General features: G+C 45.9%; 1 protein-coding gene across 2 annotated transcripts in view; it reads left to right on the top strand.

Moving 5' to 3' along the window:
• Window positions 1–4287: 4287 nt before the first annotated feature.
• whrna (whirlin a) overlaps window positions 4288–23952 on the top strand; it is a 112761-nt gene continuing 93096 nt past the window's right edge. For both annotated transcript variants that reach the window (XM_068333971.1, XM_068333973.1), the window contains exon 1: window positions 4288–5729. In XM_068333971.1, the coding sequence (XP_068190072.1) occupies window positions 4986–5729 (744 nt within the window). In that variant the 5' untranslated portion in view covers window positions 4288–4985. The remainder of the gene's footprint in view (window positions 5730–23952) is intronic.

The raw sequence follows: 23952 nt of genomic DNA, 5'->3' as shown, positions 1-23952 counted from the left end.
ATGAAATGTGGTAATTTAATTGTGAGTAGGTAGTCTCTTTTATTTTAGGAAATCTTCTCCTGGGACGACGCATCCTGGTCATACTGATCAGCTGAAGGGAGTAGCCGCTGCTGCAGCTGCATCTAGATGTGTCTGGCATACACACACGCACACACATACACATGCACACACACCCTTTTACACACTGCTGTTATGATATTGCGGTAGTTCTTCTCACAGCGGTCATCTCTTCATTAACACATCTTTTGTTCTGCCACCATGACAGAAGCGATCTCAGCGCCGCGTGTTCATCAGAGAGTCTCTGTGGTTAAAAGTGGATGTCATGATAACCAGGATCATCAGCTCCGAGGGGCTCCTCCTAGAAGTCATCACGTCCATCACCTCTCTGTTCTCACACACACACACACACACACACACACACACACACACACACACACACACACACACACACACACACACACACACACACACACACACACACACACACACACACACACACACACACACACACTGAACTGTACAGCTCGCCTCTCTGTCCACTGTCATCCTGTTCAGCCTCTCCTGCTGGTGAACTTTCTCTAATTACTATCATCTATCAACTTCTCAAGACGCAGAGTTCACCATCAAGGTGTTCATTAACTCCTAATAAAGTAGAATCCAGTTACTCAGCTTTTATACATCTCTGAATATACATCAACTTTCTTTTCTTTTGATTTGTTGTTTTCACGGCTTCTCATCCACGTATGGCGGCTTAGAGGGAAGATCAGCAGCAGCTCCATCCACACAGTGTTGTGTGTTGTTGTTGACCCTCGTGAAGAACGTTCAGTTTCGAGGTTCAAGATGAATTCTATTTGGACTATTGTTCTGATATAAATAATAAAAAAATTTGCTCAAATACAGCAGTATTAAAAGTAGCAGTGTGACCTGGATGCTGGAGGGACTGCTGATGGAGCAGATGCTGAAATTATCCACCACTGTGACGAGATTAGATTTTTTAAAAAATATACACCACTGTGTTTATTTGCATATATGCACGGGAAGATTGTGTTGTACTGAAAATAACAATTCATATATTGTTCCTTTTAGTTAATTTATCCAAAACAAAAACAAACAAATGCAACAATTAAATCAATTTATCAGGTGACACAACAGGAATATGGAACGTTGTACACAATCAGAAATCAGTGTGTGTGTGTGTGTGTGTGTGTGTGTGTGTGTGTGTGTGTGTGTGTGTGTGTGTGTGTGTGTGTGTGTGTGTGTGTGTGTGTGTGTGTGTGTGCCCTGATTACAGTAATCCTCCTCCTCATGAACTGCTCTGTGACGATGATGATGATGTCACGGTGGGGGTCCAAGTCAGCGGTGGAGGATGTTCACTGTCTTTTCTGGGGATGAACCGACCCTACTAATGCAGTAAGTGGTCATTTGATACAAACACCCATCAGAGCAGTGTGAGATTAATATAATTTTGTTGTGAAGACTAAAATGACTATTTTCCAAAGTGTCAGCATAATGGAGCAAGGAAAACTGTCTCCATGATTATTACCTTTACTCGTGTGCGACTCTGAAAACTGTAATTCTGAACACTCTGACAGGTTTATTGATCAAAAAAAAGACAACACTTTTTCAGTCTTGTAGGTCGTTTCATCCTCGGTGGACGAGCCGTGACACCAGTTGGAGCCTCTGCAGATCTGTTCTGGTTTGTGGCGTGATTTATTACCCCAAAGACAAAAGATGAATAGCCTTTTTTCACGTTGGTACGAATTAACCTTGTGCAGGTTGTCATGCTTTGTGTGTCATTTCGCAATTAGGAGTGGTTCTCGACCAAATGATTGAAATCATGGCTCATTTGATGCTAATAAATCATCCCTGTATCAGTAACAATGTGATCAGTAAGAAGAAGGGTCTCCCTCTGAGAGCTCTGTTCTAAAATCTCAAATCTAGAAGGTTTGAAGCCTTTCTTTATTTTATATCATCTTAATTTGCAGTTTTTGTTGTTGTCATCTTGCAGACATCATCCAGGGCTCTGTCCTTCTGATGTGCAGCCAGGATGATCCATCCATTAACCCTAGAAAAGATTAACAGCGTAATTGATGATGAGAATAATATATTGTTGCACCCCCCCCCCCCAGCCTCAGGTATCATATATCTTTTCTTGTAAAATGGAACAGGAACAATTAATGAGAAGTAATTTGAGTGTAACAGCTTTGTTATAGAAATCATTACCTGATATTACCAGATGATTATTTCCTTATGTGCTTTTATCTTAGCTGCCAGTTTTCAATCTTGCTAATGACTTTGACTTCACTGATTCAATCACCCGACACACAATCGGTTGCAGCTTCAAATGACGACGACGACTGAGGCTCCTTTTTCTCAGAGCAGACACTCCTCAGGTCGTGCAGAACAGACTTGGAGCTCAAGCGCTTCATTTTCAGGTGATATTATTGCCGTGTTGCATCTGAGATTTAGCGCTCCGGCAACTGAGTTCAGCTCAAGGACTCGGGCATCAGATTGGATTGTAGACAGGTGTCTGTTGAGGGAATGAAATAAATACTCAGAGTAATGTGTAAAATCAAACCTACATGCCGCATTTTCTCACTACAACTTATAAATGAACTTATCAGTGCGGAGAATCTCATTACAAAGTTAAGTACTGACCTACTGAGTAGAATCTTTAATTTAAACCTCAACATATTTCCGTTTATACTCATCCTTTCTGTATTTATTGCTCCCATCAGTTTAATCTTTCTTTAAATGTCCTAGTTTCTTCTCCAGTTTGAAAGCTCGTGTTCATTTTGTGTTTTTAAATCTTTTTTGTTGCCAACCTGCTTCTCCTCAACCTTCTTTCTTTTGCCTGCCCCCCTGCAGAATAGTTTGTCTGTTGCATTGTTTTACCATCTGAGTCAGCCTCTCCTTTTCCTTTGTGTTCTTCATAAACTCAAAAACAAATGCGACAGTAATAATATCTGTCAAATAGTAGGAATATTTGAACATGAGTACTTTTCAGTTTTCTGGGGATATGGTCTCTCTGCATCAGCACTTATTGCATTTTGCGTCCACACAAACAAACTGGTTGAGCATTAATCATTCTTGTCATATATATGGTCCTATTATTGTAGGAGAGTTAAGAACAAGGGGCGGCACGGTGGCGCAGTGGTTAGCGCTGCTGCCTCGCAACACGGCGGACCCGGGTTCGAGTCCCGCTCTGTGCGGAGTTCGCATGCTCTCCCCGTGTCTGCATGGGTTCTCTCCGGGTTCTCCGGCTTCCTCCCACCTCCAAAAGCATGCGCTTCGGGTTGATTGGCCGGTCCCAAATTGACCATAGGAGTGAGTGTGTGAGTGAATGATTTGTTTGTTTCTATGTGGCTCCGCGGTGCACTGGCGTCGTGCCCGGAGTGTCCCCCGCCTCACGCCCTGAGACTGCCAGGATAGGCACTGGCTACCCCGCGACCTGCGTTAGCGGATTAAGCGGGTTGGAAAATGAATGAATGAATGAATGAATGAGTTAAGAACAAGGTGGGTAACATCCCCCTGAGAGAAAACATACATAGTAAGTTCCACGGTGCCATCATGGTTGTGCTTCCAATGACATGAACTAAAGGTGAAATGAATAACTAAAAATGATCATTTTTTTGTATTTGTATTTTGTGTATTTATTCCACTGACTGTATTCTAGAAGATATCTGAGATTAACTCTACAGAGACATAAAAAAAGGTTTGGGATTTGGTTAACATGGAGTGGAAATACTAGAAATTTAATTGACGTAAATTTAAACCGAGTTCATAAGGACAAGGTTGCAGAAGATCAATGTAATATAAATCAAATCTAAATTGTGAAATTGTTCAAGCTGTAACACATTTGAAAACTACCCTTCATGTGTGACCTTTATGAAAAAAAATGATTTCATTTTTCATGCTGGAACATAAGCGTGAATGACCTTTAAAGTTAAAAATAGAAGAAAACACTCCATTCCCTGTTTATTCTTTTTATTTCTTTTTTTTAATCAGAACAGCAGAACGAGTCGGTGCGTATTTTATTGGCTCCACCGAGCTGCGTCATTTCCTGACGGCGCGTCAGGAGGCTGGAGCGCGGCCGCTCTCCTCCACCTCCCTCTCTGCGTCCTCGTCTGGAAGCGGAGACACCGAGCAGGAGGTCACCTCACCGCCGGACGGATTAACAACATAAAAACAAACAAAAAAACCCCTTAAGGACCCCCCCCCCCCCTTCCGAGACGAGCGGCCGGAGTATGCAGCTCTCTCTGTCCGCGTCACGCCGTTGGATGTCACCGTCCGCGGGCGTCCTTTGGAAGTAAAAGCGACTCAGTTAAACTCACCGTGACGCTGGTAGAGCACAAATAGAAGTTGAAATATTCTTTTTCATCATCGGGAAATATAATTTCCTTCCGGATTTGGACCAAAGTCGTTTCAAGTTCGCGTTTTATTCGGCATGTGGAGGAGCTGGCGGTGACGCGGACACCGGAGACGCGGCGGCTCGGCGGCCACCTGACCTCCTGGAACATAAGAGCCGGATGACACCGGCCGGGATCCTCCAGCAGCCCAGGACTAAGTTCTCCAGCGGAGCAGCCCGACTTCTCCTGCGCGGCTGTTGCGCGTCCAGGTCTTGACGCACCGATACACACGAGCGGTTTGCAAAAAAAAAATCCAATTACTTATTTTTGAATCATGGTAAGTGCTAATTAATTTACCAACCGTGGAATCGCATTAGTGGGGGCTTAATTGCCTTTTTTTTTTTTTTTTTTTTTTTTTAAAAGTCGCCTCTTACTAGAAAACATCGCGGGTAAAAGCATTTTAAAGTGGATCATCCGTCAGAGCCGGGCAGCATGGATGCAGCAGGAGTGCGCGTCCTCCCCCCGCGGTCGTGATGCCGAGCGCCGGTCCGATCCCGTGCCCCCTCCCCAAGCCCGTCATGCCTGCCGTGTGAGGTCGCACCAGCCGCGGCGCCGTGTCCCGGCCGCACCGCCGGGATGAGCAGCACCGACCTGGAGCGCATGTCGCTCAGCTCCTCGGCCAACTCGGTCGCCTCCAGCGCGCGGACTCTGTCGGCCAACGTGAGGAAGTTGCACAGCGCCCTCAACCTCCTGCTCAACGACCTGGAGAGAGAGCAGTTCATCCACTGCTTGAACGTTTACCACTCCAAACGCAACGTGTACGACCTGGTGCAGACCCTCAACGTCATCCTCAACGCGCCCAGCAAGAGGCAACTTCTGCCCATGTTGCGTCTGGTCATCCCGCGCTCCGACCAGCTCCTCTTCGAGCAGTACACATCGGAGGGCCTCTACTTAAAATCGGATTTAGTTGCCAGCAATGGCAACTCCGAAGGCCTGCAGGGTGAATTCCCCAGCGCCAGCCCGACTCCATCTGGGCACCTTTCCCCCAACACCCCGTCGGAGCTCCAGGTGGCGTTGCGCGGCTCTCCGGACAGCTTCAGCACCAGCAGCGACGGGACAGCTCCGCTGGTGCCGCTGCTCGGGCGGAATTTCGTCCACGAACCGCCGGGGGAGCTCCGACAGGTCACCATGAAGCGCCACAAGAGCAACGAGGGTCTGGGCTTCAGCATCCGAGGCGGGTCGGAGCACGGGGTCGGGATCTACGTGTCCCTGGTGGAGCCCGGGAGTCTGGCGGAGAAGCAGGGGCTGCGCGTCGGCGACCAGATCATGAAAGTCAACGATAAAGTGTTCGAGAAGGTCACTCATGCTGACGCGGTGAAGGTAGGGGGATTTTTTTTTTTTTTTTTTACTTTTACCACCTGTCAGCTCTTACAGAATCCAGATTCACGGTTTGAGACAGAGAATGAATTATTATTATGAGTCCAGGCGATGGAGGTGGAGCTGCTTGCTGGCCTTGTCTTCCTGCCTGAAGTATGAGTCTGGCCCCGGGGCCCAGTGCTGACCCCTTGATGCTGGTAAAGCCTCGTTTATGGGGGGGTGGAGGGAGGGTCAATTTGGAAATGATTTCTTTTTCATCTTTTTTTCATACCGCTGGTGTGACAGTGGTATAAAAAGAGAGGAGAGTAACGTGAACCGGTCACTACTTCTAGGAAGCATGTTTGTAACAAGACTCCACCAAAGCAGGTGGTAACCATAGAGGATGAGTGTGTGTGTGTGTGTGTGTGTGTGTGTGTGTGTGTGTGTGTGTGTGTGTGTGTGTGTGTGTGTGTGTGTGTGTGTGTGTGTGTGTGTGTGTGTGTGTGTGTGTGTGAGAGAGAGAGAGAGAGAGAGAGAGAGAGAGGGGATGGGGGAACTCAGGTGCCATAAACTGACAATAAAGACGGGCCTCCTTTAGCCTCCATTGTTAATAACACAGAGTGTAAAGAGAGCCAATCAGCTGATGAGGTGAGGGAGGACCAGCTATGATTTATCCAGCAGGAAACCTTGTGAAGTCCTTGCTTTACGCCCCGTCAGCTGTCGGGTCCTGGGCGGTTTTCTTGCTGATCTCCTGCTGTATTTATTCATCTGTCCTCCAAACATATTTTTCCACATTCATTCGGATCCAGTTGTTCAGTAATGACACAGGGATGTTGTTATATGTTATAAAGCATCTGTAAAGTCACACGCTGATGTTGAGTTTACTTAATCTTCTGAAGTTTTTTGGACACTTTTAGATGAGTCCACTGATGCCTATTTTTTGTCGTTTTAAACTTTTTTTTTAATCTCCGTACCCTACGACGGCCATCCTCACGCCACTCCTCTTGTTTCTTTTGAAAAATGTGCTTTCAAACTTAGTGAGGCTTTCACTCTGGCGAGTAAAGAAATATAAAAGCTCCTTTCTTTGATTTTCCATCCACTCAGACAGCCCCTGCCTTCGCTTCTCCATCGATAGACGACTCATAGAAAGGCGGCAATAAGCAGCTTTTTATGACACTGATTGTATGCCTGTTGTTGGAAAGGTCAGCAATTTGTTCCTCCCGTCAGCCGGGGGGATTATGGCTCGAATTAAGTCCTTTCTAACCTTCACTGATCTAGAAAAGTCACCCCATGCTTTATCGCCTCTCCTTTCATGGACTTTTTTTTTTTTAATTCACTTGATGCAGATCCCCATCAAATCCAGATTTCCACCTGTAGGTTTTTTTTTTTTTTTTTTTACCAGCGATCGTTTTTACCCCAGATTGTGCTTCTGTTCATCGTTTGCATTCATTTTAATGTAATATTTTAGGTTTTATATGTTCAGGCTTCCTGCAGACATTCATATTTATCTCAGATTCCAGGTTGACGTTGAGCAATTTATTTGAAGAACACTAATAACCATCATGTTTGTGCACGGATCTCTGCAGACTAATGAGGCCGTTGGCCCAATTTTATCTATTGGACTTCCTCTAAATCAGCTTTTGAGGCTAAATTCTTCCACACATCTGCAGCAGCAGCGCTCTCATATCGAACGTGAGCTCAGACCCTCAGATCGAATCCTAGCGGCGGCGTTCACCGCCCGTGTCTCTCCTGTCAATGTTCCCCACATTTTAACAATGCCACTTGTCTGTGGAGTGGAGGCTGAGGATCGCTGTCACTATAGATGAACAGCTAGAGCCCCCCCCCCTTCTCAGGGAGGGGGAAGAACATTCTAATGTGAATGAATGCTGGCTGTTCTTTAGAATAAGAGGAATGAAATGTGATTGGGTATCTGGAAGCTCTTCTGCTTCTTCCTCCACTGGGTTCTCCTGGTACTACCACTACTATTACTACTACTATTACTAATACTATTACTACTACTGGTACTGCTTTCCTCCACTGATGAGGCGGGCACCCGTCTAAGATCAGATCCCCCCCCAGAAGTCATTAATTTATTCTCGCTCCTTCTCGGTTTAGTCTAAAATGTTATTACATTTGAACTTTTTTAAACTCTACCGGCCTGCTGGTGAGCTCGCCCCCGCAGACCCCCGTGCCTTTTAGCCAAATATCGTACAAACCCACACAATTATGTTTAATATTCTGGTGAAGAAAGCGTACGACTCGTGTGATGTAAGCGTTAGTGTGTCATCACACACACATACACACACACCGGCAGTGATACGCCTCAACAAGCAAGAATGTGTGATGCCGGCTGTGATGTGAAATTTCACCATATTCAGATTTTTTCCACATGAAACATCCTCTTCATTACAAGGAATTTAAATCAGTGGACAGCCTGAGGTATTGATTGACTAATCAAAAATCGCATATTATGGAATAAATTCGGTGTATATAATATCAGAGCATCCGTGTAGTTCGTCAATCCTTTTCCTCGTGATAGTCTACCGTTCGTATATACAGCGGGGGTTTGGAGAGCAGCTCTGCGTTCAGCTCCAGGCGCCTCTGACGGATGAAATGTCACCTTGTAATAAAGCTGCTGTCTGGACGCTTGTGATGAATCCAGTTGTGACATCTGTCATATATGATGCCGTCTCCTCGCCTCCGGGTCAACTCTGCTCCTACTGAGTCACAGGTCCCGGTCCCGGCATCTCTATCATTAAGGTCAGATCAGACGTGTCGCCAACCCACCGCCATCGCCGTGAAGATTCACTCATTCCTGCAGTTCTTCACCCGACAGGCTGTTTTAAATCCACAATGCTGTTCAGACAACATCAGCTGAGAAGCAGCAGCGTCTACATCTCTTTTATCTCTCTGATCTGTCAAAGGTTCAAACTGTGATCTTAACACTGAAGCATCACGTTTGTTTTTCAAACTTCAAATGTCGTTAGATGGTCAGAGGTGTGTGTTCATCACAAACTCGGTGATTAATCAGCTTTTTAAAGATGCTGTGCAGCTCAGTCTGAGCCTTTTTTTATGTCTGTTCTTCCTGTTATCGCTCATTTGCTCATCCTGTGTGTCCTGCATACACACAAAAAAAAAAAAAATCGTCAGTTCCACACAGAATACGAACTCGGCTCCGACTAAGTCTGTGCATCTTATTTTGTTTCCACCATGAGTGATTCTCACTGTTTTTTCCTGCCTGTGCTGAACCTCCATTTAGACTTCATCTGTTCCACTTTAACGAACCTGCGCCGCCTGATGAGTTCAGGGTCGGTCTCTGAAAGCACTAGATTGCTGTTTTGGCCTAAGAGGATGCATCGAGGGGCCTGCAGCTGTATTTCTTTCTGCTCCTCCGCCTTAAAATGCCTTGATTTGGCCTCGACTCCCAGACTCAGTGCCAAGGTTACATACCCAGTCAGCAGTTTGGCTTAACTTGATCGTTTCTCTGCGCTGTGCTGGACAGTCAGCAGATGTGATGGGATGGCATTAGCGTGAATTGTGTTGTGTTCAAACCACAGACGCCACATCTCCAAGACGAACGATCACGGGTTTTTGTGACATTTTTATTGTGGTGACTCAACATTAATGAGGATGATGATGTTGGTTGACCTGTTAGAATCTTTTCCATTTGTCTTTATTATGTTAGATGCTCTCATAATGCCGCTGTTGCACGTCTTCTGGTAGTTTATTCCACAAATGACCTGCTAATGATGTATATAAGAGAATATAAGAGTTGACTGGTGTGAATGGACCGGGTCAACACCTTGACTCCTACGAGACGTATTGACACGCGTTCTTTTTTTGCTGCAGGCTGGAGAAGCGGCTGCTGATTGGCCGGGGAGAAGCACTGCAGACTGCTAATGGGTGGTGTGTTGATGAGGGGATTGGGGGTGTGGGGGTGTGTGGGAGGGCAGGCAGGTCTGTGTTTCAGATTGAGGGCAGAATTAATTGATTCGTAGCCTGGAGCTGATTCAGCGCTTGTGACAGAAGTTCTACATGCTTGATGTTGTAAACAGTTGCGGAAAGTTTTTGATTCTTTTTTTTTTTTTTTCCTTTTGCGTATCTTAGTTAGTTTTTTCCTTTAATCTCATTTCATCCATTCATCTGAATGCCTCTTTAACACCATCTCACGACTAAAACCTTTGCCTAATGTTTGCCTGAGGTTTCCCGTGTGACAAATGGTTGTTTTTCTGGTGAAGACAAGCGCCGGGAGGAGACATTAAACTTCAGTGTTAATGTGTGTATTTTATCTTTTGCTGTTTGTCCAGAAAAGCTACTGACCAAGAAGCAGAAACACATTGTCTGAGTTCTAACACACACATTATGATTTAACCTGAATTTTCTGCATATATTATTTGAAGAATCAGAATGGTCTTATATATTCCAGGATGTGTTAGTTGGCCTAGTTTAACCTGACAGCTCGTGTAACATCGGTACGTCTGAGGGAATGAACTTCGGCGTGTGAAGATGATTCAGGAGCATCTCCTGACGTCGTTACTGCGGCGGCGGACTGAATCATCCATCAGGAAACACGCTCATTTCTGAGGACATCATGATAAGGAAATAAGCTGAAATCTGCCAACAGGAGAGTGTGAGTACCTCACGTCACGGAAGGGCTGCCGTAATGAAATTATAATTTTTTTTTTCTTTTCACTTTTACAAGAGAAAATGATGCTCACTTTTTCCTAAGGAAACTTTCTGGCTCATAAATCAGATTCATACCTTTAAAAAATATCATCAGAATTTTGTTTTTGGGCCAATGTGGGAGCGTAATGAAATATGTAAAATTGGTACGTGTGCTGGCTGTTCTTGCGCATTAAGAAGTCGTTCGTTCAGTGGTGTTGAGGTGATGTTGTATTCTGCATCCAGTGCGGCGGCGCTTCCAGCTGGCGGCCTCAGAGCGGCGATCGGAGTGACTTGGCAGCGCTGTAGCTGATTAAGCACTGTGGTGAGCGGCGTGGAATAAATGAGGTACATTGCCTTTAGGCCTGGCCTCCAGGCTTGTGTTCATATACTGGTGTTGGTTTGGATCCGACAGCGCCGAGCTGCAGATTCATCTTGCGAGTTCACAAAAGAGTTTGGGAGTGCATCTCTCTGTAAACACGGGGCTGATTGTTGCCTAAAGGCGCCTCGAAGGTTAGACGGATCCACAGTAAAAGGGACAAATGTCACGCTGCTGGAATCATTACTCTTTGTTCCCGACTGCAGCAGCTCAAACTTGCCCCCGGAGTAAAACACTTAACCCTTTGCAGTGTTTGTCCTGGAATATGTATCATGCATGCATCTCTAATGCAAAGAACCTTAAACATCTAAAAACAAACCGTTCTGAATGTCTTTCCATGCTGTGCAACAAAGCTGGTTTTGATGAGTTGCTGATCCGCTCTAAGATCATCGAAAACAGTCGATATATTTCATGTTTCACCTCATTAACTTCACTTTTTGAAAATAGGCTTATTCTGAAATTGATGCCAGAGGAATAAAACGAGCTGAAACCGATAGAACAAGCGACTGGGAGACAACTGGGAACAATACAAGCATCATCAGGCGAACTGGTAACAGGTGATGGTTTCTTGACTGGCGTAAAGGGATCTGCTGTACCCCCTGAGGTTTAGTGCTTGACATGTCATTTTATATTACTGGATGTGACTGCGTGGACTCAGAAAATGATTAGCAGCATGATTGATGATGTTTAAAACATTTTAACCACGAGGAAACCTGTTTCTTTTCTTCTTTCTGTCTCTTATCAGTCTCTTTTGTTCCCTTTCTTTGGTTTCCGGTGGCTTTTAAAAAAAAAAAAAAGATCACATGAAGCTCATTTATTTGTGAACGTGTTCATTCATGGAGATAATTTATTTGTGTATACGGGACGTGAGTGGTTTCAGGTAATTCAGTGGGTAGCCTCTGTCTCCTTGAGGTTTTGGATACAGGATCAGTCCGTGTTGATCCCGTCTGGATAGAAGACAGAAGAACCTTCTTTGGGGTTAAAATTGTCGTCTGTTCTCGTCCTTTTCAGCTCCCAGAGTTTATTATTACGTTTGAATTTTTCCAGATACTGGCTGTATTAGTTCGATGTTTGCTGCTGTGACGCCTGGCTGACTCAACTGTAGCTGTTAAGGTGATGATGTGACGCACTCAGTTATTTTTCATGAATGTAATACTTGTATGTTGTTACTGGTGGGATCCCACAATCTAAACTGGTATAAATCTGTTTCATCTTTCTTTCTTTTTTTTACCGGTCGTGTATCTTTGGGCGGCCGCAGCTCAGGAGGTTTGAGGCTGCCCTGCAGACTTCCTGTTGAGAGATTCAAACCTTCAACCGCTGTGTGACGGTCCCCTCTTGAATAGCATACGGTGTGTGGCCTCTGCCACCACAGTTTGAATGTGTGTGACGGGTGAACGCTGCCCTGTGTTGTAAAACACTCTGAGTGGTTGTTCAGAAGTAAAGGTCTGGATGTTGTGAACGTTTGTCATAGTTTCCCAGAGACAGAACGAATGTGTGCTTCGTTTTATGGTTACTGCTAAGTCCTCCCAGCCAACTAATTCTCACCCCTGGATGGGGGTATAAAACACTTGGAGTCTCTGCTTTGGCCCTCTGCAGGGACCTCTGAGGCCTTAATGTTCTTAATGTGGCTGAATTTAATGACTGCTTTATTCAGATGATCACATTAATGTAAAAATTTACGAGTAAACCGTAGCTTTTGTTTCGTAAAGTCCAGCAAAATTGACTCCATTTTAATTAGTTAAAAACCCCCGGCTGCCCATATATGCCCACCTTTTGTGCCATTTAATCTAATGCAGAAATCTATTAAAAATAGAATGTGTTGCATTTTTTATGTGAGAACCTGAGGTGGAAAATGCTGACTGGTTGATTTGGACAACAGCAGTCTATAACAGAGGGAGCAGATGGAGTTTTTTTGGACCGGCTTGGAAACTCTGATTACACAAAGTGACTGGGTGTTACTTTAAAAATACCCTATTGCCCTTGAGCAAGAGCCACTTAGCACCTTTATGCTCCTCTGGCTAACGTTATTTGGCCATCGGATTCAACTGGCGAGCTTCCAGTTGTCACTCTGTGGCTGTACGAGTATTAAACCACTCATGATTGAACTTTGGAGGGTCAAGGCTCATTCCTCTTAAATTTTTGGCAGCTTGTGTTTTTTTTTTTTTGTTTTTTTTTGTGGCTCAAGGACATCAACTGTACAGAATCGTTCAGGCTCCTTCATGCATTTAATCACCGCAGATTGAATGATTCTGCAACGTTTGGCAGACAAAGGGAACAGTTTGTGTGGAGGGATTCTACAATGGATTCCATCTATAATGCACGACAGCAAAGTTAACTTGTGCTTCTTACATTGATCCTCATGCTGATAAATATCAATACTGACAAAGAGTTTAAACATTAGTGCGGCACCACATTTCTCCTGGGGCTGCTCTGATGTCTCATGCTCTTTGTTGGAGAAGCGATTGGTGGTCGATGTGAAGTTAGATACAGACGGGAGCGCAAATCAGGAAGTTGCATCATTGGAAGCAGTTCTTTTCCTAATTTTGGATGTTTTAATCAGTTTTTAATCAGTCATTGTTTGTGTTCGTGGGTATAAATCCCAGCAGAAGATCATGGCTCACACAGGCCCCCATCGACACCCGTCTACAGCTGAACCAGCTTCATCTCTCCTGTTTCAGATCTCTTTCTGCTATTCTTTTTATCCCCCGTGTTCGACCACCTGTGCCCCCCCCCTCCCCGAAAGTCGTGCTGCTTCAGTTTACTATGGCCTTCTAATAGCTTTACAATGGAAGTGCCAAACGCCTGACAGCAAAGGTGTCCCCCATCCATTACACACTCCCCACAGCACTAAATCAATTGAAGTGGCGATTAATATCTGATCAGTGGGTTGAATTTTTTTTGGTCACTGTGGACCGACCCCAGACGGGATGACTGATCCTACCGGGGGGGGGGGGGGTGAGTTTTACAGGCAGCAGAGGCTGATGTTTTATATCTGTGGTTAGAATTGCCATTTCAACCCTCTTTATGTGTCGGAATAAAAGTGATTTGATTTTTTTTTCTTTCTGTCAGGTAAACTGAAGTACCCTTTACTTGTCAGTTTAATAGTTTCCTGATCTAAAGCTAGTGCAGTCCTGGTTCCACCTACATTCATGAAGGCTGTTCAAGTAGAGAGAAGTTGATTCAACTTAATGGAAGTACTTTGTGGTGTTGTTGTTGGATTTAGTGTCATTCACATGCATTAGTGTAACGGTTTCCCATACACAGTTCTATTTGTACTGCCTGCTCACGCCGATAAAATCACTAGTCCATTTTCCAAAATTGCTTTGAGTAGTTGTGTGTTTTTGTAACCTGGATCAGAAAGGATTTAACAACAGAAAAACAAACGCGTTTGCCCGTCCGAGTTTGGTTCCTGGTTATGTTCTGGGTGACACTTACAGGGAGCTGAATTATAAAATAGTAGTGTAGATAAGACTATAAAAAACACAGTGAAGTTGTGAAATGAGACAAAAATAACAAAAAAATTAAAAAAGTTCTGTGCTCATTGAGGGGTCATCCTATGTGTATCCTGATTTTTAAAGGTAAAATTAAAAAATATATATACATAAATGTAATCAAGAAGTTTTAACTGAGCTTTTTTGACATTGCAGAGGTTTTCTCAGAACTGACCTGAGAACAGTTTTATGATTTAATGGAACTTTGTGGATACTTTTCTGTGATTCCAGCTCTGAAACACAGCGATAGCCAGGAGACTCCCAGACGTCTGCTTTGAATTTCAATGAGGCTTCCGTTTTACTTCGGTGCTGGTTGCTCCTTGATGGCTGGGATTATGAGCCGAGGGAGAGGCGTATATTTAACTGCTGTGCAGCTTCACACACACACACACACACAGACATGCGCACATGCACGCAGTGATTAAATCCTGGTCAGTGGAGACAAGAGAAACAGAATGAAACCTCGTGTGTTTTCAGATGATTGGATTGTTGCTTTTACTGTTTAGAGATGAAAACTAAAGAAGAAAACTACCTAATAATAATTATTATTATTATAATTAAATGAGTGACATTAATCATTAATAATACACAGAATGCATGTATTTTTCTCCTTTTTCTGAGTCCACAGGACCATTAGTTAGATTTCACTCCTGGTCTGGTAACATTACTAGCTGAAACTAGCATTTAGCTTGTCGGATGAATTCTGTTCTATTTTTTGAGTTGCATCACAACTGGTTAGGGTCATAACGACCTCACCACCAAAATAAAATCAAAACAAAACACTTTACGAATGGAGAGATGATGGATCCATGAGAACACCTCCACTCTGAAGCTCTCAGCACCGGAGCTGCATGTTAAGGAAATTATTGAAACTACTTTCTTCATCTCCTCTTCCTCCTCTTCCTCCTTCTCTTCTTGTTCATCTTCTTTACAGACCAAACTCACGAAAAAAAAATAAAAATCGGTCTTGGTTCTTATACATGTGACTTATACCACGACGTGCGAAGTAGACCTTGAATAAAATATTAATCTAAAGCTAAATAAATTCAGAGATTCTGATCATTTATAAAACTGAAAGAATCAATCATTTTTGCAGGAACAGCCTTCCATCATACATGAAGAAGATTCCAGAGGCCTGATTGTGACTGGAGGAGACATTCATCTCCCTACTTTGTTCAGTGATGATCGCTCATTGTCGTTGCCTGAGCTGATTTCATCTTCACTTCTATTCTGACTAAATCACAGACTAAGCAGTAACGTCACGCGTGCAACACACCCTTAAGGTTACTCTTCCCGTTTAGTATATCATCGGTTTTCTGATGTGAGTGAGGCTGGAACAGCGCTGTGATGCGGCGCTTCATCCCCGACCACCTTTCAAACTGGTCTCATCTTTCAAAAATGAGTCCAGTAGTGATCCTGATCCCGAGCCCGAGCGTTTTGTAAATCAATCAGAGCTATTAAAATGTCACACATCTCACTTGTTAAAGCTGTGGTGATGGTGTGATGTAATCTCATCCATCCATGCACAGCTGCTATATTTAAATGGGAGTTATTTATCATAAGACGGAGTCTTTTCCTGTGATTGAGACGTTGTGGTCCCCCCCCCGGATTAGTCGTAGAGACGACGCCCAATAATCACACACATTCAGGTAACGTCTCCTTAATTGCATTGATTCAGACAGCCGTTCAATGATCGCAGAACAAAAGGGGATTCAATAGTTACGTAAACAAGAGATGAGAAGATTTCATTAAAACCCCCCAAAAGAGGAGAGACGCTGGTGAAGTCCTCTGATGTGTGAGCAGAGCAGAAAAACTTGATTCATGATGGGATGTGGAAAACGATCTTTATAATTGTCTGCTTTGAATCGCTAACGTGTTGGAATACATCCACCAATGAGAAGCTAAGTCTTCTTTTGTGTGTCTGTCAGATTACATCATGTCCTTCAGCGTACACACTGAGGGCCGGCGAGGGGAGATCCGTTATCCGGCCCAGATGTCTCTTTTATGTTTGGGACAAGAGAAGAGGAGAGGAGGCTCACCGGTTATCTGATACGTGGAGCTGGCTTACCCATCTGTAGCCCACACACACACACACACACACACACGCACACACACACACACAAGCCTCCTTCATCCACACCATCTGCTGTCTGCCTCAGTGACAACACCTTAAAGAGCTGCACCAACCAAAGGAATCATGAAGCAAGTGGATTTGAATAAAAGTTGGCATTTCAACCGGGTTTGTTCAACAAACACATTATGAACAGTTTAGGCTTACAAGAAACTATGATAATGTAAGCCTGACAGAACTGCGCTGTTATGCAGAGTCGTGAGCTCAACATAGAAGCGAATTTGATTTCAAACATACAGTAATGTAATGGCTCAGTTTGATTATATTTAGTAAAAAAAAGAGCTTAAAAAGCCGAAACAGCCGAAACAGGAGACTGAAGAAAAGCTGAAAATAATAGCAGTGAATACTATGAGCTACAACGTACACATCCAGACTTGTTACAAAAAAGAAAGTCTGACATATTACTGGTTTATAAAATAAAAATAACATCACAATTTTTTTGTTCGTATGGATATCTGTGAAGCCTTATACTGGACTGATTTAAACTTTACGCTACAACAGCACCCAGCATGTTGGTTAGCCTTGTAACATCACCATAGCAACACAACAGCAGCACAGATGGATTCATTGATTGATTTCAAATCAGAATTGGATAAACTGCTTTTAAATAATTTTATATATTATTGAAACATCCATCCATCCATCCATCCATTCTCTTCCGCTTATCCGGGGTCGGGTCGCGGGGGCAGCAGCTTAAGCAGGGAAGCCCAGACTTCCCTCTCCCTAGCCACTTCATCCAGCTCCTCCGGGAGAATCCCAAGGCGTTCCCAGGCCAGCCGGGAGACATAGTCTCTCCAGCGTGTCCTGGGTCGTCCCCGGGGCCTCCTCCCGGTAGGACGTGCCCGGAACACCTCACCAGGGAGGCGTCCAGGAGGCATCCTAACCAGATGCCCGAGCCACCTCATCTGGCTCCTCTCGATGCGGAGGAGCAGCGGCTCGACTCTGAGTCCCTCCCGGATGGCCGAACTCCTCACCCTATCTCTAAGGGAGAGTCCGGACACCCTACGGAGGAAACTCATTTCGGCCGCTTGTATCCGGGATCTCGTTCTTTCGGTCACGACCCATAGCTCGTGACCATAGGTGAGGGTAGGAACGTAGATCGACCGGTAAATCGAGAGCTTTGCCTTTCGGCTCAGCTCCTTCTTCACCACGACAGACCGATACAGAGTCCGCATCACTGCAGACGCTGCACCGATCCGCCTGTCGATCTCCCGTTCCATTGTACCCTCACTCGTGAACGAGACCCCAAGATACTTGAACTCCTCCACTTGGGGCAGGATCTCATCCCCAACCTGGAGAGGGCACTCCACCCTTTTCCGACTGAGGACCATGGTCTCAGATTTGGAGGTGCTGATTCTCATCCCAACCGCTTCACACTCGGCTGCGAACCGTTCCAGTGAGAGTTGGAGATCACGGCTTGATGAAGCCAACAGCACCACGTCGTCTGCAAAAAGCAGAGACGCGATACTGAGGCCACCAAACCGGACACCCTCAACGCCTTGGCTGCGCCTAGAAATTCTGTCCATAAAAGTTATGAACAGAATCGGTGACAAAGGGCAGCCTTGGCGGAGTCCAACCCTCACTGGAAACAAATCCGACTTACTGCCGGCAACGCGGACCAAACTCTGACATTGGTCGTACAGGGACCGAACAGCCCTTATCAAGGGGTCCGGTACCCCATACTCCCGAAGCACCCCCCACAGAACCCCCCGAGGAACACGGTCGAACGCCTTCTCCAAGTCCACAAAACACATGTAGACTGGTTGGGCGAACTCCCATGCCCCCTCAAGGACCCTGCGGAGGGTGTAGAGCTGGTCCACTGTTCCACGGCCAGGACGAAAACCACACTGCTCCTCCTGAATCCGAGATTCGACTTCCCGACGGACCCTCCTCTCCAGAACCCCTGAATAGACCTTACCAGGGAGGCTGAGGAGTGTGATGCCCCTGTAGTTGGAGCACACCCTCCTGTCCCCCTTCTTAAAAAGGGGGACCACCACCCCAGTCTGCCAATCCAGAGGCACTGTCCCCGAAGTCCACGCGATGTTGCAGAGCCGTGTCAACCAGGACAGCCCCACAACATCCAGAGCCTTTAGGAACTCCGGGCGGATCTCATCCACCCCCGGGGCCCTGCCACCGAGGAGCTTTTTAACTACCTCGGTGACCTCAACCCCAGAGATAGGAGAGCCCGCCTCAGAGAACCCCGACTCTGCTTCCTCATGGGAAGGCGTGTCTGCGGGATTGAGGAGGTCTTCGAAGTATTCTCCCCACCGAGTCACAACGTCCCGAGTTGAGGTCAGCAGCTCCCCATCCCCACTATATACAGTGTGGATGCTGCACTGCTTCCCCCTCCCGAGACGCCTGATGGTGGACCAGAATCTCTTCGAAGCCGTCTTGAAGTCGTCCTCCAAGGCCTCACCGAACTCCTCCCACGCCCGGGTTTTTGCCTCAGCAACCACCAAAGCCGCATTCTGCTTGGCCTGCCGGTACCTATCAGCTGCTTCAGGAGTCCCACAGGCCAAAAAGGCCCGATAGGACTCCTTCTTCAGCTTGACGGCATCCCTTACCGCTGATGTCCACCAACGGGTTCTGGGGTTGCCGCCACGACAGGCACCGACCACCTTACGGCCGCAGCTGCGGTCGGCCGCCTCGACAATGGAGGCGCGGAACATGGTCCACTCAGACTCAATGTCCCCCGCCTCCCCCGGAACGTGAGTGAAGTTCTGCCGGAGGTGGGAGTTGAAACTCCTTCTGACAGGGGATTCCGCCAGGCGTTCCCAGCAGACCCTCACAATACGTTTGGGTCTGCCAGGTCGGACCGGCATCTTCCCCCACCATCGGAGCCAACACACCACCAGGTGGTGATCAGTTGACAGCTCCGCCCCTCTCTTCACCCGAGTGTCCAAGACATGCGGCCGCAAGTCCGATGACACGACCACAAAGTCGATCATCGAACTGCGGCCTAGGGTGTCCTGGTGCCAAGTGCACATATGGACACCCTTATGTCTGAACATGGTGTTCGTTATGGACAGTCCGTGACAAGCACAGAAGTCCAACAACTGAACACCGCTCGGGTTCTGATCGGGGGGGCCGTTCCTCCCAATCACACCCTTCCAGGTCTCACTGTCATTGCCCACGTGAGCATTGAAGTCCCCCAGCAGAACGATGGAGTCCCCAGTGGGAGCGCTCTCCAGCACCCCCTCCAAGGACTCCAAAAAGGGTGGATACTCTGAACTGCCGTTTGGTGCATACGCACAAACAACAGTCAGGACCCGGCCCCCCACCCGAAGGCGGAGGGAGGCTACCCTCTCGTCCACCGGGGTGAACCCCAATGTATAGGCACCAAGCCGGGGGGCTACAAGTATACCCACACCTGCTCGGCGTCTCTCACCATGGGCAACTCCAGAGTGGAAGAGAGTCCAACCCCTCTGGAGAGGACTGGTACCAGAGCCCAAACTGTGTGTGGAGGTGAGCCCGACTATATCTAGTCGGAACTTCTCAACCTCACACACCAGCTCAGGCTCCTTCCCTGCCAGAGAGGTGACATTCCACGTCCCAAGAGCCAGCTTCTGTAGCCGGGGATCGGATCGCCAAGGTCCCTGCCTTCGGCCACCGCCCAGCTCACAATGCACCCGACCCCTATGGCCCCTCCCACAGGTGGTGAGCCCATGGGAAGATTATTGAAACATAATGATATAAATAAAAATGTTACATTTGGCTTAATTGGAACCTAATATGGAAGTGCTGCTTCACCACGTTAGAGAATATTCCAATATTCCAGATTATGAATTATCTAAACATCCACAATAGAAACAACCAGTAAAATTGTTTTTAATGCCTTGTTGTGTTGTTAAAGGATTCAGTTTGACTCAAGTGCTAAACTGTTCCTTTGAAACAAAACAACAACAACAAAAACAGATACCAGAACTTAAACCCTCAGCTTCACTCAGTGGGCAGAAATCCATAAACGCTGGAGTTGTAGAAAATGATGGAAGGAACGATGGAGAGGAGGCAGAACCTTTTGTACGCTGGCTGTACTTTACTTCCCCATTTTCATCAATTCTCTGCTGTCATTATAATAAATTGCTTTCTTCCCTTCTCTGGCTGGGGCTCAGTTTGCTCAGTTTCTTTCCGCCCGTTGGTCATCACCTCTGATCTAAACACACACACACGCACACCTGCCCGTTAGCCTACGTAACACAACCTGACGGATGCCAGGGGCACGGTGATGCTGCACACTCTTAGAACACGCGCTAGATGTGTGGAGAACACTCTGCAGACAGCGTGGAGGCTTTTGATCGCTAAAGGTTGATGCATTCAATATGAAGATCCATAAGTGTGTGGGCTGCTGGCTGGTAAATGTGTCTTTGTTCTCTCTGTGGCTGCGTCGTTGTTATCAGCACTGCTGGAGCCGATCCAAAGCCAGCTTTGCGTATGGGTGTGTGTGTGTGTGTGTGTGAACATTTTGTGGTTAGATCAGACACTTACCACATCAGTCATCTCAAATATCTCTAGTGGATGTCCAATCAGAGATACAGTACTTCCCAACTCATTGCAGTGGCAGTAATAACAACATAGAAATATTGTATGTTATGAACAGATTCAGCTAGCTGATATATTTGTAAGTCTTAATCTTGTGTTTCAACTCATTCACTGCATTTTCAAGAAATACAATTCTATATGTACAATTCCATATGAAAATAAATTGATAGCACGCACGTAAACATTTTTTAGACTCCTATGCGTCCTCTTTTTATTTCTCACAGTATGAACACATCGGCAGCATACCCCTGAGATTCACTCTTACGTAATTCAGTGGCTTATTTTGGATTTTGAGTAAATGGAAGCCAATTATAAAAAGTTATATAGCAATATGTAAGCTGTATTTCATGGAGTTATTTCTCCCAAACCCATATGCTTTCTTGTTTTTTACTCCTCGGAGATCGCTGCCTCTCTCTGTGAAGCAGAGGCAATTACCTGGAGCGAATGAGGATGACTGCAGGTCTTAGGAAGATTGAAGACTGAAGGACAACACTGGATGCTATCACATAATTCGCCCCGTATGCTGTTTCACCAGCTGGGATGAAGCTCCAACTAATATCTCTAACGTGTCCTCTATCAAGACGATCAGACATCAGATGCTCCTTTCTGATTGGTTCACAGCAGCGGCAGGAAAACGAAGGGGCATTAATTCTGATCCCCTTGGGTCAAACTCTGCTGCTGTGGTCATGGGCACAGATTATGATTCCTGGCAAGGTGACATGTTTAAAGATTTAAAGCAGTCTGGGGGTGGATAATTGACTCCGTGTTCAGGCGGGATGAGGACGTCATCTCTGGATTGTTCCTGACGGGAACACGTTGGAATTAACGGAGTCAAAAAAGTTGAGGCCAGACAGGAGGGGAGGGTGGCGAGGGAGGAGAGGCAGCATCAGATTAAGTTGGATGGTTTCATCAGTCTGCAGCTGGCGTGTTGGGTCAGAATTCAATACACAATTATCACCGGTGTTTCTGTTCGGTCCCCCGTGTGTCCTCTGCTGAAGTGATCCATGAGATCTTTGAAGACGACACAATAAGGACAATAAATAGGGAAGACAGCCGCGTGTTACCGAGCACGTGTCGCTGCTCAGGGCTGTTCGTTAGACTGATATTTACTATAAATGAATGGTTTTTATCGTTTGTTGCTGTCAATTTTTCTGTTATTCAGTAAAATAATCAAAACCAACATAAACAGATTGAAGTAAAGGATCATGATGAGCCGGCACTCGTCTGCCCCCACCTAGAGCAGACGGGTATCGACTCCACCCTCAGAAAATCTCACACTATTTCAGTCTGTTCCCGCTCTAATGAGTTTCCTGACATTATGTCAAAATACAGAAAAGTATTTATTTTCAGAATCCAAACAGTTGTTGAACTGCCCCCCCCGCCCCCCACCCTCTTCATACTCAGCTGAGTTCTTCCTCTGCTGGTTTGTTGTTATTGCCTGTTTTGCATTTCTGTGTTATTTTTTACATCTGAATCCTACAGCCGAAAATCATGAATCCCAATAAATTATTGTTGATTCTAGATTTTTGAGATTTCACATCTCACAATGGATTGATCCATCAAATCCCAAAGTGGACCTTTATTTTAAAATCATGTAGCTCATCTTGCTAGCCGCTGGTAGGTAATGAAGAGTACAGTAGTTAAAAAAAAAGAAGAAGTGATTTTACTCGTCTATCATGAATAAAAAAGTTGGATTTCAGAGAAAAAATGGTCAGTAGAGAAACACATCATGTTCCATGTTGTATGAAATCAATCCAGTGGACTTGAGGAACTGAAGACACCTCTTGGATGAGAGGTGAAACGTCTTCAAGGAATGTTTTAAAGTCCAGTCGATTTTATTTTAACAACTTTTAAAAAATTTTTTTAAAATCCTGGCTTGGGTATCAGTGAAGAAACAGACCAACGGCTTTATCTGACTGCTGCACGTAGCCTGTATCTACTAATGACCACATTTATATCATCTGATATTCCTTCTGATGGAGGGGCCGATTCATCTCTGCTTTTCCCTCTTTCCATAGAGAGGAGGTTGTTTAACGTCAGGAACCCCGTCCGCCCTGAGGTTATGTAGTCGTGTTGTTTTCTGTTTCCCATTCTATGTGGCAAATGTCAGCCGTCTCTGAGAATGAGCTGTAGCCAGCTCTCTAGGTGCCCGGGGGCCAAACTGGTTGGAACATCTGAACCTTTTGACATGGTGACTGAAGGGGACGGGCATCGAACTACCAACCTGCCCTTAAATAGACAACCTCCTCCTCCCCACCCTCTGAGCTGCAGGAAACACTCAGACATTGTCCTCTCCTACAGAATAACTAGTGGTGTGTGTGTCTGTGTGTGTGTGTGTTTGTGTGTGTGTGTGTGTGTGTGTGTGTGTGTGTGTGTGTGTGTGTGTGTGTGTGTGTGTGTGTGCGTGTGTGTGTGTGCCAGAGTTTTAATGCAGACCTCGCCCTCTGCTCTTCACCCCATTAACCTCTACTGCGTCGGCACCTCTTCGTCAGCAAGCTGGCCCGTCCCCGTGTTCCTGTATGTGTGTGTGTGTGTGTGTGTGTGTGTGTGTGTGTGTGTGTGTGTGTGTGTGTGTGTGTGTGAGGATGAGGTTCTGGCTCAGGACGGGTCATGTGACGTAACGCCCTCTGCAGTGCCGCTGTTGGAATTGGACTCCTCTGCTTTATTGCCTTCATTTCTATGGAGTTATTACACCCCAGCCAGGCAAACACACATTTATATACACACACAGGATGAAGCATCACACTCATCACACTCACCATACACCCCCCCCCCCCCATGTGTGAGAGCGAAATGAGATGCTCCTCATAAGTGGTCGTTCAGTTTGAGTTTTGTCTTGTGTGTCTCTGAAAGCAGCTGGTCGTCTCCGGCCCCCAGCCTTCCATCAGCCCCCGGCGGTCTGGAGAGCCCATCACGCCGCTAGGGGGGCTTCTGTCAGCTCTGGTTCTCTCTGGTTCTCACACAGGATCTTAATGGCTCACCGGACCCTCAATCATTGGTCCCCCCCTCCCTCTCCCCCCCAGTGGAGCAATTACAACAATGGCT

The sequence above is a fragment of the Antennarius striatus genome, chromosome 15, assembly GCF_040054535.1.
Source record: "Antennarius striatus isolate MH-2024 chromosome 15, ASM4005453v1, whole genome shotgun sequence".
Lineage (NCBI taxonomy): Eukaryota > Metazoa > Chordata > Actinopteri > Lophiiformes > Antennariidae > Antennarius > Antennarius striatus.
This window is presented reverse-complemented; position numbering and strand designations above follow the sequence as displayed.